We start from the raw sequence: 16,132 nt of genomic DNA on the forward strand, positions 1-16,132 counted from the left end.
TACAGCCATCTGGCTGAGGGCGGGGGGGGGGGGGGGGGGGAAGAGGTAATTTAAAGGAATTAGGGAGTATTTACTGCCGTTCGGTCGAACGGTCTTTCTTTCCTTTATTGGTAAAATACGAAAAAGTGGGAGCAATTTTGCAGAACTTTTGGCCCCGCGGCACTGCTCTCCCCGGCTTGCGGCGGCGGCTGCTGCTGCGGCATCGGGGTTGGAGGCGGCCCCCTAGAGCGCTGGAACCGGACTGGACCCCGCTTCCTCCCAGCCTGCTGGTGGGAGGAGCCTGTGAGAATCGCCCCGAACCGGGAACGATTCTCACGGACGGCCTGCTGGTGAGCGAGCACCTCCGAGAACCGGGGCACAAATAGTCCATCCAGAGCTAATGGGCCTTGGACGAGGCTGGCCCGCTCTCGCTCCGGAACCGTGGTGTGAGAGAGCCATATGGCCTTCTGGATCATTGTGGCCCACGCCATATGCCGGCCGGCCGAAACGGCTACCGGCTGGCACAGCTGAAGGATGGCGCTGGAGAGGCGGGAAACCGCCAGCCATCTCGCTGCCTCCTCCGGGCCGTAAGCATCCCTGCCAGCCGACAAGGAGACCAGGGCAGAGGAGGGCAGGGCGGCGTTGTTGACCGCCGTCGCAGACTGCGAGGCACAGACAAACACCCTGTCCGTCAGGCCGGCAATCTGCCTCTGGAGGCGGTCGGGGGGCAGCGGCTTCTCGTTAGGATGCCATCCGGCGCCCGGGCAGAGAAGCGCTGCCAGGGAAGGCTCCAGGCGAGGGATCCTGAGTATCAGCCCACCCTTCCACGTTGGTGAAGGCCCTCTAAGGGGCCTTCAGAGTAGAGGGGTCCCCAACCGCAGCGGTGAAAAGGTGCTGATCCGGTGGGAAAAGGGGGCACTGGGTAACCCGCCGGGATGAAGACAGGGTGCGAAAACAATCACCCTGCATGTCACCCGACATGGGGGCGAGTGGCGGGGCTGGCATAGGGATGCCCTTGATGGCCGCCTCCTCACCCATGATCTCGCCGAAGAGATCGGCCATCCGGCGTGGTCTCTCCCTCGGGACGATAGTGGCTTCGGTGGAAGCCCCGGAGCGGGAGAACTCGGACGCAGAGCCAGGAAAGACATCGTCCAAGGAGGCGACGTCGTCAACCTCGAAGCGTCGGCGTCCTGGGCGTCCGGAACTTGGGCCCCGAAGTTGTCGATGACCTCAGCGGGATCCACCGACGGGGAGAAAATGAGGTGCCTGGAGAGGAGCACCTCTTCAGGCAGCGCGCGGCAGGCGGCGCAGGAGGCGGGGGCACCCAAGGCAGCCGCGGCGTGTTCAGCGCCGAGGCTCCTGAAACACGCCCGGTGTCCGTCACCCGGAGCCAGGGAGGCGGGACAGGAGGCGCACTGAGGCCCAGAAAAGGGCCCGCCAGCTCTTACAGGAGCGCTCTCCAGTGGCCCTGAAAAGGGCCGTTGGTCTGTGGCCTCGCCCACGCCGCCGCCACCGGTCTCTGTTGGAGTCCGGTCTGGAAGTCATCTTCGTTTTCCGTTGATCAGTACAAAGGCTTAAAGAAAAGGGAGTATGGGCGGCGGTTTGCGCCGCCTTATATACACGGTGCCGTGGGAATGTGGGCCCACGTTGATTGGTGCCTAGTTGAACATTTTCAGTACGTGCGAGCACGCGCACGGGACAAGCCCATAAGACGAAGCCTAGACGGCGTAGCCTACATGAAATAGAACTGTTGTTTGCGGGAGGAGTTGGTCGCTTGAGAGTGCCGTGAGTTGCACACGCAGGGAGATGAGACGGAGAGGAACGCATGTGCTTAAGTTCCGAGCCAGAACAAGCCACTGTGCTATTCCTTTAGTCAGATAACCGAACGCAGATACAAACAGATGAACCGGCAGAGAACCGTCAGAGCGACGCAGTTCTCTTGTGAAAATACTTTCGGTGAGTTTAACCGTGGTCTGACTCATCAACGTGGGAAACTAAACATATGCTAACGGCTAGCGCCGCTAATTAAGCCTGTCTATGTGAGGGTTTGTAAGGAATGCGGTTTCTACACAACATAGTTGACTAGTTCTGTACACTTTATGAGAGAAATATAGGTTATATTGATGTTAAAGAGGCTGTGTACATTTTGAAGTGCATTGAGGGTTATTTTGTTGAATTGTGTGATGTACTAAAAAGAGGGTTTTCCCTTCTTTACCGTTAGTTGTCTCGCGCTGCCACGCGGGCGCCGTTTTGATGCTGCGGGAGGGCCACAGCAAGTCATTTAACCTTTGGTAAGAGAAATGCCTCATTGATATTTTGGTTTCTCTTGTTGGTTTATGAATGTTTCCACTGGTAAAGAGTTTCATGCAACATGTATAACGAGGACCTTTGAATGTAGAATTAAATGTATAGATTTATTCTGACTGTGTTGAATGAGTAATTTGAATGCAGGTTTTTGAATATTATTCTGACTGTGTTATACAGGTCAGGTGTTTTCTTTTGACGCTTGATTGATTCCACACTGACCGATCCCGTCCAAAGATGGCAAGCTACCATTGAACCAGGATCCACTGAGATATTTGAAATTCTTTGGACCGGTTGTGAGTTATTGACTGAGTGGTAGGATCTGCACGGCCACTACTATTCCGCATATCGTGCGAGAATCCAACACGGAACAATCACCACACACAAGAGACAATTACAATCCCGGGTTACATTTTCTATTATTCTCTTTTACTTCCTACTTGGGCCCAAGGTTATGTCGTTTATGTGATTTATAAAGTATAAGGTTATGTTTGTTTTGTACTGTTTAAAGAAAGAACTTTTGAATAATAAGTCGTCAAACGAAACTGTGTCATCTATAATTATCCATCTTGCTCCAGAAGTCGAACCTAGTAATCTGGCCCAGAATATTGTTGTATAAAGAATTCTTAATCTGCTAATCCAAAAAGGTTTTACACTTGCCCTAATTAATAATGTGGTGGAGGGTGGGTGTCTGCCTAAAGAATGGAAACATGCTGTAATTATTCAAATTGTAAAACCTGACAAGCCAGCAGATAGCCCTAGTTCCCACAGACCAATTACCTTGACTTCTGTCTTGTGCAAAATTATGGAACGCATGATAATGGATAGACTTGTGGATAAACTGGAGAAAGGTTTTTTTTTTCTGTGACTCATCAGAGTGGATTTAGGCAGGGAGGGTCGACAATGGATGCTGTTTTAAGTTTGGACATGGACATAAAGAAAGCTATGGCAAATAAGGAAGCAGTAGTAGCGGTCTTTTGGGATATTGAAAAAGCATATTACATGCTTTGGAAGGAAGGGTTACAAATTGCACTATATGATGCTGGAATCAGAGGGAGAATGTTTAACTGGATCATGAATTTTTTATGTAACCGGTCAATTCAAGTGAGGATTGGAAATTAACTATCAGATGAGTTTGAGGTGGATATAATATATTGAGGTGGATATTTTTAATATAATAGTGAATGGCATGTTTAGTAGAGTGGGGAGAGGATGGGGCTATCTGGAAGCGAGGGAGGAACCTCCACTACCTGTTTAATCAAATTCAAGGTGCTTTGGAGAAAGTGACTGAGTGGGCCAATGACTGGGGTTCTAAAATTATTTCTACAGATAAAACTAAGTGTATGGTGTTTGGAAATAAGAAAAAGATGCCATCACAGACAATTCAATTGTGCAACAACAATCTTGAGAAAGTCAAGTATTTTAAGTTTCTAGGAATGTGGTTGAATGAAAGAATGACAGGGAAAAGGCATATTGAGATGGTAGCTTTGAAGTGTGGGGAAATAATTAATGTCCTTAGGTGTGTGGCTGGTTCAGACTGGGGGGCTGATAGAGAATCAATGATGATGACTTACACAGCAATGATAAGATCAGCAATTGATTATGGACGTATGGTTTATGGATCATCTTTTTCAGTGTGAAATAAATTAGACATAGTCCAAGCAAAAGCCTTAAGAGTTTGCTGTGGAGCATTCTGTACAACTCCAATAGCAGCATTACTAATAGAAATGGGTGAGATTCCGCTAAAACTAAGAAGACATGAACTTGGCTTGAAATACCTTATGAAGCTCAAAGGACAAAGTGAAGTGTTACCAACAAAATACCTACTGAGAGTGAGTTTATGGGAATAAGAACAACTAAAACTAGCTTTGCAGAAAATCTTAAATCTTTGGCTCAGGAAATTGGCATTGGGGATGTTAGTGTTTGTCCTCCAGTGTGTCGCTCAGTTGCCCCGACATGGCTGTTCCAGATCCCAGTGTTGACCTAAAGTTTATGAGTATAAGCAAATCAAGGATCTCAGAGGGTGTAGTAAAAGGGATAGAAGTCTAGCAGTAACAAGTATGGGGAGACCATCTACTAATTTACACTGATGGGTCAAAGGAGCATGAGAGTGGTAAAGTAGCAGTGGGTATTAGCATTCCTGAAATAGGGTACAGAATAGGATAGAGAATCTCAGATCACATGTCAGTATTCACAGCAGAGATGGTGGCAGTCCTATGGGCCTTACGATGGGTGGAGGATAATAAACAGGGGTATTCAATAATATGTAGCGAATCAGCTGCAGCTTTAATTTCAATAAAAGAAGGAAAATCCAAGTCCAGACCAGATTTAATTGTGGAAATACTACAGTCTATGTTCAGAATTTACAAGACGGGGATAGAGGTGGGGTTTCTCTGGGTGCCGGCTCATGTGGGTGTGAAATGGAACGACGAGGCGGATGAGGAGGTAAAGAAGGCGGTGTAGGAGGAAACAGTGCAAATTCATTTGCAATATGGGGCGCCCAAGTACATGGAAAAAATAAACAGGGCTCTAAAAGAAAGGTGGCAAAAATCTTGGGAGAAGGAAAGGAAGGGAAGGGCGTACTTTTCAATACAGGTAAATGTAAATAAAGATAGGTGCACTTTTAGGTGCATAAGAAAAGATGATGTAGCAATCGCAAGACTGAGGCTTCGACACTGTGGGCTGAGGAGTGGGCTGGCTCTGATTGGCAAACACCCAGATAGCAGGTGTGAGTGTGGAGAAAGAGAGACCGTAAAACATGTAGTTCTCCAGTGTGGGCGCTATTCCAAGCAAAGGAGGACTCTGTATCGGAGGCTTGGATCAGCTGGGGAATCAGTTTTTAATCAGCGCACCCTTTTAAATCTGGATTCAGTGGATAAAACAAAGGAATTGATGGACTACCTTCACATCATTGGAATAAATAAAAGGATTTAAATTTTAGGAGGAAATATCAAACAGTGGGGGGCAGCAATACGCCATAGCTGCGTCAAGCCTGCCTAAATAAAAGAAGAAGACGGTCCCTAAGCTTGCGGCTGAAAGCCGACAGCTCATATGGGGCTTTCACACCAAAAAGAACCAAGAGCCAGTTCCGGGCTGGTGCTAGGGCCAGTTCCAAACAGGTCCAGCCTTATCCCAGTTATGAACCAGTTGGTTTCACACCGGCCAGAGCCAGCCATGGAGCCGGCGAGAGCAACGTCATGACGTCACTGCAAACGTCTCCGCTTTCCCAGCAACCCTCGTGCCTTGCCGGAACTGTACAATAATAAGAAGAACCCTTGCGCCAGTTTCAAACACAACAACAACAATTTCGTCTTCACGTCAATCCATGTGTGGTTCGTTCTTTGAATATTCAGATTCAAAACGGAATCAGAAAAAAACAAAAAACGACACTGTAAATTGTTTTTTTTGATTTTGTTTTAAATCGGTAAACCATAAATCCCTGTATGGTTAAAACTAACCTTACACGGATTCACGTCCATTGTTTACTTCAGTGTTTTAAAAATGCCGGTCTTCGTTGGTCTTCCTGTTTATGAAGGTAAGGATAACCCCGCCCCCAGCCCCCGGCATAAAAGCAGTTCTAGTTCTAGCCCAGCTCAATCCTGGGGCTGGAGTTGAACCGGTTTTTAGAGGCCGGAGCCGGTACTCTAAAAGTGTGAAACCAAAACACTGGTCCTAGCTCCGAACTAGCCCGGAACGGGCTCAGATTTTGCGGCGGTGTGAAAGGCCCAATAGAAGCCAATGCAATTCACCGTTCTCCAAAGACAGTTCGTTTGGATGAAAACAAGGTTGTAGCTGGTTCTCTAGGTTACTACATTTAGCTAGATGTGTCATTTGTGTCGCAGCGATGTTTCACTGATGATCTATTTAACCGCAAACTCCAAATCTGCCAATTTCTTTCCAACTTGACGGAAGTAGATAAAATACCAGCCACTCGCAAGCCAACATCCGACAGGAAAACATTTTTCCATTACCTGAACAAGTGTTCTACTGACATGGAATCAAAGCTCAAAATAATTTTCGAGTCCTCCCTGGATCATGTGTCCACCACCGCGGACATTTGGTCCGCCAACAACAAAAGTTACTTAGGAATGACGGTGCACTGGATAAACAGCATTACTTTAAAACTTGAGAAGGCTTCTCTTGTCTGCATGAGGGTGAAAAGAAGACACACTTACGTTGTCATAGCTTGCGAAATAAATCAGGTTCATTCAGCCTTTGGACCACATAAAGTAACAGCATGTGTCGCCGCCACTCAAGTGCATTTCTGTTTTAATTGTATGGGATTAAGTTTATATTTTTCATTGATCACTTAACTTTTGTTCTCATGTTTCCCAAATGCTACTGATTGACCTCACCATAGCCTTCTTTATCCTCTTTGTGGATTTTACAGTGAGGCATTTCTTTGTGCAGACAGGGATATTGTTCTTTCATATGGTTTTATATGCTATTGTGTATAGAGATATACAATACACACTAGGTGATGATGGGGCTATGATGTTTGTCCATGTATCTACAGTAAATTAAGAAACGGGAAAGTAAAGTAATAAGTAGTGAAGTTACTTTTCAAACGCAGTAACTAGCAAAGTAATCTCATTACAATTTACAGAAGTAACTAGTCATAACTAATTACTTTTTTTGAGTAACTACCCCAACACTGCATATGGGTGGCCCATTGGGAAACAAACCCCTTACCCTGGCACTGGTAATACCTTGCTCTTTCAGTTATTCAACAGAGTTTTAGCTTCTTCTATGCATTCACATGGGCGGCATGTGGCTCAGGAGGTAGAGAGGGTTGGCTGGTTACTGGAAGGTTGCTAGTTCGAATGTCGAGGTGTCCCTGAGCAAGACCTCGTCACCCTAACGGATACTGACGAGCTGGCTGTCGCCCTGCATGTTTGACTCGGTCTGGAATGTGTGCAGTAATGGGTGGTATTGCATGTTAGGCGATATTATAAAGCCCTTCGGGTGGCCGATGGTTAGAAAAGCGCAATATAAATGCCGTTCATTTACCATTTGCTTAAAGGTGCCATGGCATGAAAATCTCACTTCATGAGGTTTTCTAACATAAATATGAGTTCCCCTAGCCTGCCTATGGTCCCCCAGTGGCTAAAACTTGCGTTCGGTGTAAAACGAGCAATAGGTATTCTGCTCGCCTTTGAAAAAACGGAGGCTCAAGCGCGCTGATTTGGAATGTGGTTTCTTATGTCGTCACATTGCAGTAAGCTCCTCCCCTTACTCTGCCTGACCCGCCCAGAGACTTTGGCCCGCCAATGAGACACGACCGTGCGAGCGTCCCCACATGTGTGTTTGTGTGTGAATACACACACTGTAACGCAAGTGTTTCTTGTCGGTTCTTTGACGTCTCTTGTATTTCCACAACGAGACTAGTGGGGGTTATCTCAGCCATGGTTGAGAAGGAATTGGGGGAAAGGAACTTTGGCTTTGACTCCTTGAAGTACACGAACTGCGACATGCCACCGGTTGCCGCGAGGCACCACCGCCTCGAAGCACCACCGCCCGGCAGCAGGCAGCGCGCGGTTCAGTCTATTTCAGATTGATGTGAAAGTGGAAGAACCAGAGACGTCGCAGGACCCGACAAAGTCGTTTGTGATTCATAATATCGTCTGGAGGCGCACACAGATTTTGGCCATGATAATATGTATTATATGATATCGATATCTATGTATTATATGATATTATTTAGATATAGAGCTCCAGGACTGTAATGCAAGCTTTTTGGCCGTGATAATATATATTATAGGATATAGATATCTATGTAGGCTATAGGATATTATTTAGATATAGAGCTATAGAGTGTGTTCTAGAATATTTACAGAACACGGCTAAAGGCTGTGTGCGCCTCGCCATTGCGATACATTAACTGTAAACAGAGCGCATGGTACCGTGGCTGCAAGCTGCTCAGGGCCACACCCCCACCCTCCTCCTTGACCCCCTCGCTCCTCCTCATTTGCATTATAGCTACAGACACCAAAACAGCGCATTTGGGGGAAGCTCAATGTGCGACTGGCTCGGAGTGGCTGTAAATCTGCACCACGGCTGAATTTCGGGAACGTCTTTGAATACTGTGTTAGTGGCCCACTATCTACATTAAAGCATCCATAAAATAGCATGTCATGGCACCATTAATTACGGTAATTGCTCAGAATCAACAAATACACGTTATCTTCCTCTGATGAGGGATTTTAGATTTTATTTGAAGTGAACTATCTTGTAACTATATGATGAACCGTCTTTTTGAACGCCAATATTGACTTGAAAATGTGAATAATAAAAAACAGAATGGAGAAAGTAGTCCCTTGGGTTAGAAAAAAACAACAGCAATATTTATTGCAATGATGCAATTCCTCCTCCTCCTGGATTGTGTGCAGCTGGCCTACAGATTGTGCAGATGTAGGCCTACAGGTGTAAACAGATGTTTTATTACTATTATTATTTATTATTGTGATCTATTGCTGCTGCTTATTTTTTATGTATTTTTACTTATCTTCATTTACTTTATCTTGTATTGTTGATGGGATGTGGCTTTTGACGAACCAAGCATAATAATTTTACTTTTGTTTAGTTGTATAATAAGATGTATCAAAGTAACTCTGATTCTGATTCGAGGCCTACCTGGCCGTAGATTCCCACGCGTCTTTGGTCGATGTAGGGCAGTTTCCCAAGATATCTGAAACACAAAGCAGCCGACACACTCGATACCTTGTGATGTTAAACGAGGCTCACTCAGAGATCGATCACATTAATAACGGTCTACGTTTGGTCTATGTTTCACGTTACCGGAAAAACAATAGGACAGAAGGGGATTGAATTCCTGTGTGTGTGTGTGTGTGTGTTGTGTGTGTGTGTGTGTGTGTGTGTGTGTGTGTGTGTGTGTGTGTGTGTCTATGCACTTGTTTGTGTGTGCTTGTGTCTATGCACTTGTTTGTGTGTGCTTGTGTCTATGCACTTGTTTGTGTGTGCTTGTGTCTATGCACTTGTTTGTGTGTGCTAGTTTGTGTGCGTGCTTTTGTGTCTATATGTGCATTTGTCTTTGTTTGTGTGTGTCTAAATGTGTGTGTGTGTGTGTGTGTGTGTGTGTGTGTGTGTGTGTGTGTGTGTGTGTGTGTCCTTACTCTAGTGCAGCCAGCTGGTCCTGTACATCAACTGTTCCCAGCTTCTGATGGATCTGATGCAGAAATCTGTTGAAAATGCTTAGATTAGCATAGCATAGTTTAGCCTAGTTTATCTAAATTAAGATAGATTTGTCATATCTTATCTAATTTTATCTTAAATTATCCTCTTATCTGAGTTGAGCTTAGTTGAGGGTAGCAGATTGTAGGAGATTACTGGCTAGGTATTAAAGGTGTGATTTTATGGGAGTGTGAATAGCCATTTCAAGCTGTTTGAAAATCTGCCCTTTTTCCATAGATAGATAGATGTATGATCTATGATGTACGCAACATTTGCTGCAGTCCACTGGGTAGGCTGGTCGACTGACCTATCCAGCATTCATCTAGGTCAGGCATGTCCAAAGTCCGGCCCACGGGCCAATCTTGGCACGGGGTTAAATTTTTTATGGCCCGCGGGTCCCTTACGAAAATGTATTATTTATGGCCCGCCAGCTCGCCACTGTTGCAAATTCTCATTTCACCACATGGTGAACCCCATGAACCTGACCCCTCCCCACCACAGGTAAGCTAATAAGGGTTGGCAGGAGCATGGACGTATTTCTACATTCATGGCTGCCGTAACTAAAAAGCGGAAGGTCGATAAAGAGGACCGTCGCTTCAGTAGCGATGGAAATTAGAATATGTGTCGCCAGTTGCAAAATAATTCAATGTGAAGAGACACTATCAGACAACCCATGCTAATGCATACAACAGGTTCACAGGAAGCAACCGTGCAGAAAAAGTAAAGCAGCTTGAAGCCGGTTTAGCTTCCCAGCAGCGGCTCTTCACCCGTGCTCGGGACTCCGTAGAAAACAGCACCAATGCCAGCTATGAAGTGGTGATGCTAATCGCTAAACACAGGAAGCCTTTTACAGAGGGCGAGTTTGTCAAAGACTGTGTCATGAAGATGGTGGATAACATTTGCCCTGAAAAGCAGCAGGGTTTGCTAATATGTGTCTTGCGCACAACACCGTGGCCCGCATAATTGAAGAATTATCAGCGGACGTTAAGAGGCAAGTGGGTGACAGGGGAGTGAGTTTTTACTTTTTCTTTAGCCTGTGATTAAAGCACAGATGCGTCTGACACTGCCCAGTTACCTATTTTTTTGCGAGAAGAGGCATGCGAGGCATTCGGCCCTCAAGGTATTGGATTTTTTCAAATATGGCCCCCTTTGAAAAAAGTTTGGACACCCCTGATCTAGGTGGACACTCCCACTTGTGATGTCACTAAAATACAGAAGAGGCAGATTGTCAAACGGCTTGTAATGGCTAATCACACTCACAACCAGGCACGTTGGAACTATTTTTTGGGGGGGGCTGCTGGAAATTGGCAGCGGTGCGTGCAGCACTATCCAACACGGCAGTAGCTGGTTAGAATCAAAGGTTAACCATTGATACCGGATAAGGCGCGACGCAACATTAATGTTTTATCTCATTTTCATGGCTGTGTGCAGCATAGCATGCACTGTCATTGGTTCAAATACACATGAGGGTGGGTTTTGATTTTTGAAAACCACGTGACTCCCCACAGCAATCAAAGAAATTAAAAAAAGAAAAAAAGAAGCCGGCTGGGTGTTCATGTGATCGGCGATAGTGTAGGCCTATTGAAGATCGTGGCGTTCAGAGCGCAGAATCTAGGCCACTGTGGGCTACTGACGAAAATCAAACAACACAACATACACATTTACTTCTATTTAGTAACAATATTTATTAATTTAGGCTATTGGCTGCTCCAACTCAAGTCAGCCCAGCCAGGCGATATTTAAGTTTCGGTTTTCAACTCTGCATTTGGTGGTGAGAGGGGGGGGGGGGGGGGGGGGTCGCACCCCTACTTCCAACGTCCCTGCTCACAACTGGTGGCATAATATCACCTTTTTTAGGTGTATGTATTTGTTTAAAAAAAGGTCATTTCAAAAGTCTTGTAAACATCCTGCCCTATTGATGCATAGCCATGAAAATGGTCAGATGTTGACGATCTTAATGAAATAAATCATAAATCCACAAAACAATTTGAGTGGTCTAAGAGAAGGAAAGTTCTTTCATTCCTAATTCATCATTGTACATCCAATAATCCATAATTCACCAACGGGTCCTATGCGCTAAATGTCTGAAATGTGAACATGTTATGCAACCGGTGGTAAAGACGATTAACTTCATTCGCTCCAAGTCGCTGCACCACCTTCAATTTCAGCGGTTCCTACTCGACATGGATGCGGAATATGGAGACGTTATCTATCACACCGACGTGAGATGGCTCATCCGCGGGTCAGCGCTGCAGTGCTTTTTCTCTCTCAGAAGAGAAATTGGAACATTTTTGGCTGAAAAGGGAAAACCAATGCAAGAACTGTCGGATCCTGTCTGGCTTGCAGATTTGGCTTTCTTAGTCGACATCACAAAGCATTTGAATGTGCTCAACATAAGTCTGCAAGGGAAAGACACAGTGGTGTGCCAGCTGTTTCCACACATCAAGGCCTTTGGAAGCAAGTTCCAGCTTTTCCAAAGACACCTGTCACAGAGGGAGCCCAGCACCGCACATTTCCCTGCGCTGCGCGAGGTCATGGACAGTTTTCCACCGGGGAATATCGGCGCATCTCTCTCTGCAGAGTTCAACGGGCGGTTTTGGGACTTTTATGGCATGGAAAAGGATATTTCACTTTTCTCATCTCCCTTCTTCTTAAGTAAAGTTCACAAAGTTAATTATCAGAATCTAGTGAACAAAATCAAACAGGATCTGAACAGGTGGAAAACTATACCGAACTCTCTTTTTAGAAGAGTAGACACAATTAAAATGATGGTATTTCCACAATTCCTTTTCCTTTTTCAGAACCTGCCAACATCAATTCCTTCTCAAAGTTTTAAAAGATGGAATGGAATAATAACTAATTTTATCTGGAATAACAAAAGGAAAAGGGTCAAATATTAATAAAATCAAAAGAACATGGTGGACTTCCAGACCTCCAAACCTATTTTCATGCCACACAAATAAATAACATAATGAAATGGACTAATGATAATATTAAAGCAAAGTGGCTTCCGATAGAAAAGGAACAAACTCCATTTTCAATAAAAACATTACCATTCATTGATAGAAAATATATGACACAACTGAAAGGACAAAATAGATGGATTAACAATACTTTATGTACTTGGAAACAAATTTGTAAAAAACATGATATAAATAAGGAATTATTCTATCTTAGAGAAATGGCATGGGATCCAGATTTCAAACCAAACAAAATGGACAATGTCTTAAAAGTCTGGTCCTTAAAAGGACCACAAATATATTCACAAATAATAACCAAGTATGAAGTAAATCCCTTTGATGTTATTTTAAAGAAATATGATCTAGTCCAGTCAAATTTCTACAAATATTTACAACTTAGAAACTATATAAAAACCTTTCAAAAAAGAGCAGGCATTCATGAGCAGCATCCCTTAGTACAATTTATGATTAAAAACTATAATATTGACATCAAGAATACACTTTCTAAAATATATTAAATACTACAAGAAAACAATGAAACACAAGACACTGTGGCCTTGAAGTGGAACTTAGAATTAGAGGGACAGTTAAAAGAAGAGGACTGGGAAAACATTTATGGAACAATACATAAAACAACAAACTCTAGGTTTTGGAGGGAGTACGCATGGAAAATATACACAAGATTCTTTATCACACCAAAAATACAATCAAAGTTTAAGACATCAAACTCATAAGAGTGTTGGAGAAACTGTGGGGAAAATAATGCAGACCATTCACACGTTTTCTACTTTTGCCCATCACCAAATACCTTCTGGAAACTGATTACAAATTCTATTTCGAAAATATTTTCCAAATTAACCAGGTACCTGAACCAAAATGCTTTATTCTAGGTGTAACACCGGATGAACTCATATCAGAAAGAGACAAATACTTATTTAGGATACTTAGGATAGCAGCAATGAAACAAATAACAAGGAACTGGCTAAAACGCAGAGTTACGTATGTAACTCCGGTTCTATGAATCCTGGATGACCGCCAGAGGCGGTGCATTAAGCACTGGATTTATCCGTCTCGCGCATGCGCAGTTCGAGTACCTATACCAACAAGGTCACATGTGACCCTCGTGACACCGGATTGGCTATATAGCCCGGTGTCGACAGAGGATCTGTTCCCAGAATCTTCTCGCGAACCACGAGACTTCTGAGTGACCTGTAACTCTGGCGGTCATCCAGGATTCATAGAACCGGAGTTACATACGTAACTCTGCGTTCTATTTCATCCTTACTGACCGCCAGAGGCGGTGCATTAAGCACTGGATGGCCAATACCAACAACGTCACGAAGAGTCAAGGTGCTCACCTACTGATCAGAGAAAGCAGAGCTTGGCATCAGGGCCACGCCCATTGGATGGGGAGTGGCAACGTTGACCCGGTAGAACCTGGAGAATGTGCTAGGCGACGCCCATGACGCCGCGGCACAGATGGTCCCCAGGGGCACCCCTCTCAGGGCAGCCCATGATGTGGAGACGCTCCTAGTTGAGTGACACCTCACCCTGGATGGCGGGGGGCGGCCACTGGCCCCGTAGGCGTGTGTTATGGTCTCCACAATCCAGTGGGACAGCCTCTGCTTTGTTAAAGCATGACCCCTGTTAGGGCCACCATGGCAAACAAAAGCTGCTCCGACTGGAGAATACCGGCGGTAGCAGAAATATAAGCCCTAAGGGCCCGCACCGGGCACAGCAGCTCAGACCCACCCTCCCCAGAAGGGGGGTCAAAGCGTGCTAACTGGATGGGCTGGTTAAGGTGATTGCGTGGCAGGGTCTTTGGCAGGAACGCAACGTTCGGCCATCAGAGTTCCACCTCAGGCATGTATCACTCACTGATAGGGCATGCAACTCCCCGACCCGCTTGGCAGATGTTATGGCGAGTAAAAAGGCAGCCTTCATAGACAGCCACTTCAAACCCCCTTGACCCAAAGGCTCGAAGGGAGGAGATGACAAGGCTTCCAGCACCAGCGGCAGGTCCCATGCTGGAGACCGCATGGCTGTAGGGGGACGCAGCCTCAAAGCCCCTCTTAGAAAGAGGGACACTAATCTGTGGCGCCCTACCGTGGCGCTGTCAACCCTATCATGTAGGGAGGAGATGGCAGCGACATAGACCCTCAGGGTAGAGTGCGACCGGCCACTATCCAGGAGGGACTGCAGAAATTCCAGCACCGTGGTCACAGCACAATGCACTGGATCCACGGCCCTAGCCGCACACCAGTTGGAGAACAGCTTCCACCTGTTTCCGTACTGCAACCTGGTCGATGGTGCCCTGGCACTCATGACCGTACCCCTGACAGCCGTAGTGCACTCCCTCAGCAGTGGGTCGGGCCCTGCAGTGGCCAAGCCCAGAGCTGTAGGCGAGAGGGGTCGGGATGCCAGATCTGACCCCCCAGCTGGGACAGGAGATCCCTCCTGTCGGGGAGGCGCCATGGCGTGCTGCAGCAGAGCCTGAGCAGCAGTGGATACCAGAGCCTCCCCGGCCAAAAGGGGGCCACCAGAAGGAGCCGGTGGCCCTGCAAAAGGACCCTCTGGAGTGTCGGCAGAATCAAAGGCAATGGTGGGTAGGCATAAAGAGGCCTGTCCGGCCAATCGTGCGCCAGCGCGTCCTGCCCTAAAGGGCTGGACGCTTCTGCCCAGGAGAACCAGAGGGGGCAATGCGCCGACTCCTCCGAGGCAAAGAGGTCCACCTCTGCCCTGCCGAAGAGGCCCCACATTGACTCCACCACCTCGGGGTGAAGCCGCCATTCCCCCGGTGGAGGCTTCCGTCGGGAGAGGAAGTCTGCCGCCCGATTCTGGGCCCCCGGCAAATAGACTGCACGTAGGCTGGCCAGACGGGGAGAAGCCCAAGTCAACAGGCTCTGGGATACCCGGAGTAGCCGTGCTGACCTGGTGCCCCCCTGGTGGTTCACCTGCGAAACCGTGGCCATGTTGTCCGACCGGACCAGGACATGCCGGCCTGTCAAATGGGGCAGAAAGCTGGCTAATGCCAGCTGCACAGCCCGGAGTTCCAGCACATTGATGTGTTGTGCCATGTCCCGGCCAGACCACCGTCCCTGCGCAGTCCTGCCCTGCCACACTGCGCCCCATCCCGAGAGGCAGGCATCGGTTGTCACCAACTCCCGGCGTGCCGGGATTGCGCCCATGGGCACGCCTGCCTCCAGATACGCTCTCCTTCTCCATGGGGCCAGAGAGACAAGACACTGCAGGGTCACCTTGACCCTCCTCTGCCTGTGCCACTTGGCATCTAGGTGCAGGCTGTTCAGCCACATTTGGAGTGGGCGCAGGGACAGTAAACCCAGAGGCACCACAGCTGAAGCAGCTGCCAGCTTGCCCAGAAGCTGAAGAAAAAGAATAAAAAGCAGCCTCCTGCCGGCTCTGAAGAGAGGAAGGAGGCGGAGGATGTCGTTCACCGTCGAGGTGAAAGGTAGGCCTTCATGGCGACCGAGTCCAGGACCAACCCCAGATAGGTAACCCGTTGGGAAGGGTCCAGGCAACTCTTTGTTTGATTCACCGTCAAGCCCAGCCGGGCGACGTGCGACAGCAGGCGGGCCGTGTCCTGGGCCACCTGGGACCTGGAGGGCGCACAGACCAGCCAGTCGTCCAGATACGGCAGGATCTTCATGCCCTGCGTCTGCAGGGGTGCGAGGGCTGCC

The 16,132-nt window shown here is 47.1% G+C and overlaps 1 protein-coding gene across 1 annotated transcript in view; it reads right to left on the reverse strand.

The window, feature by feature from the left end:
• LOC115538222 (inactive dipeptidyl peptidase 10) overlaps nt 1–16,132 on the reverse strand; it is a 66,999-nt gene that overhangs the window by 24,308 nt on the left and 26,559 nt on the right. The window contains exons 6-7 of the mRNA XM_030349881.1: nt 9,417–9,482; nt 8,917–8,971 (exon numbers count right to left, since the gene is read on the reverse strand). Coding sequence (XP_030205741.1) covers nt 8,917–8,971; nt 9,417–9,482 — 121 coding nt within the window. The remainder of the gene's footprint in view (nt 1–8,916; nt 8,972–9,416; nt 9,483–16,132) is intronic.

This window comes from Gadus morhua, unplaced genomic scaffold, assembly GCF_902167405.1.
Source record: "Gadus morhua unplaced genomic scaffold, gadMor3.0, whole genome shotgun sequence".
In the NCBI taxonomy this organism is placed as follows: Eukaryota; Metazoa; Chordata; class Actinopteri; order Gadiformes; family Gadidae; genus Gadus; species Gadus morhua.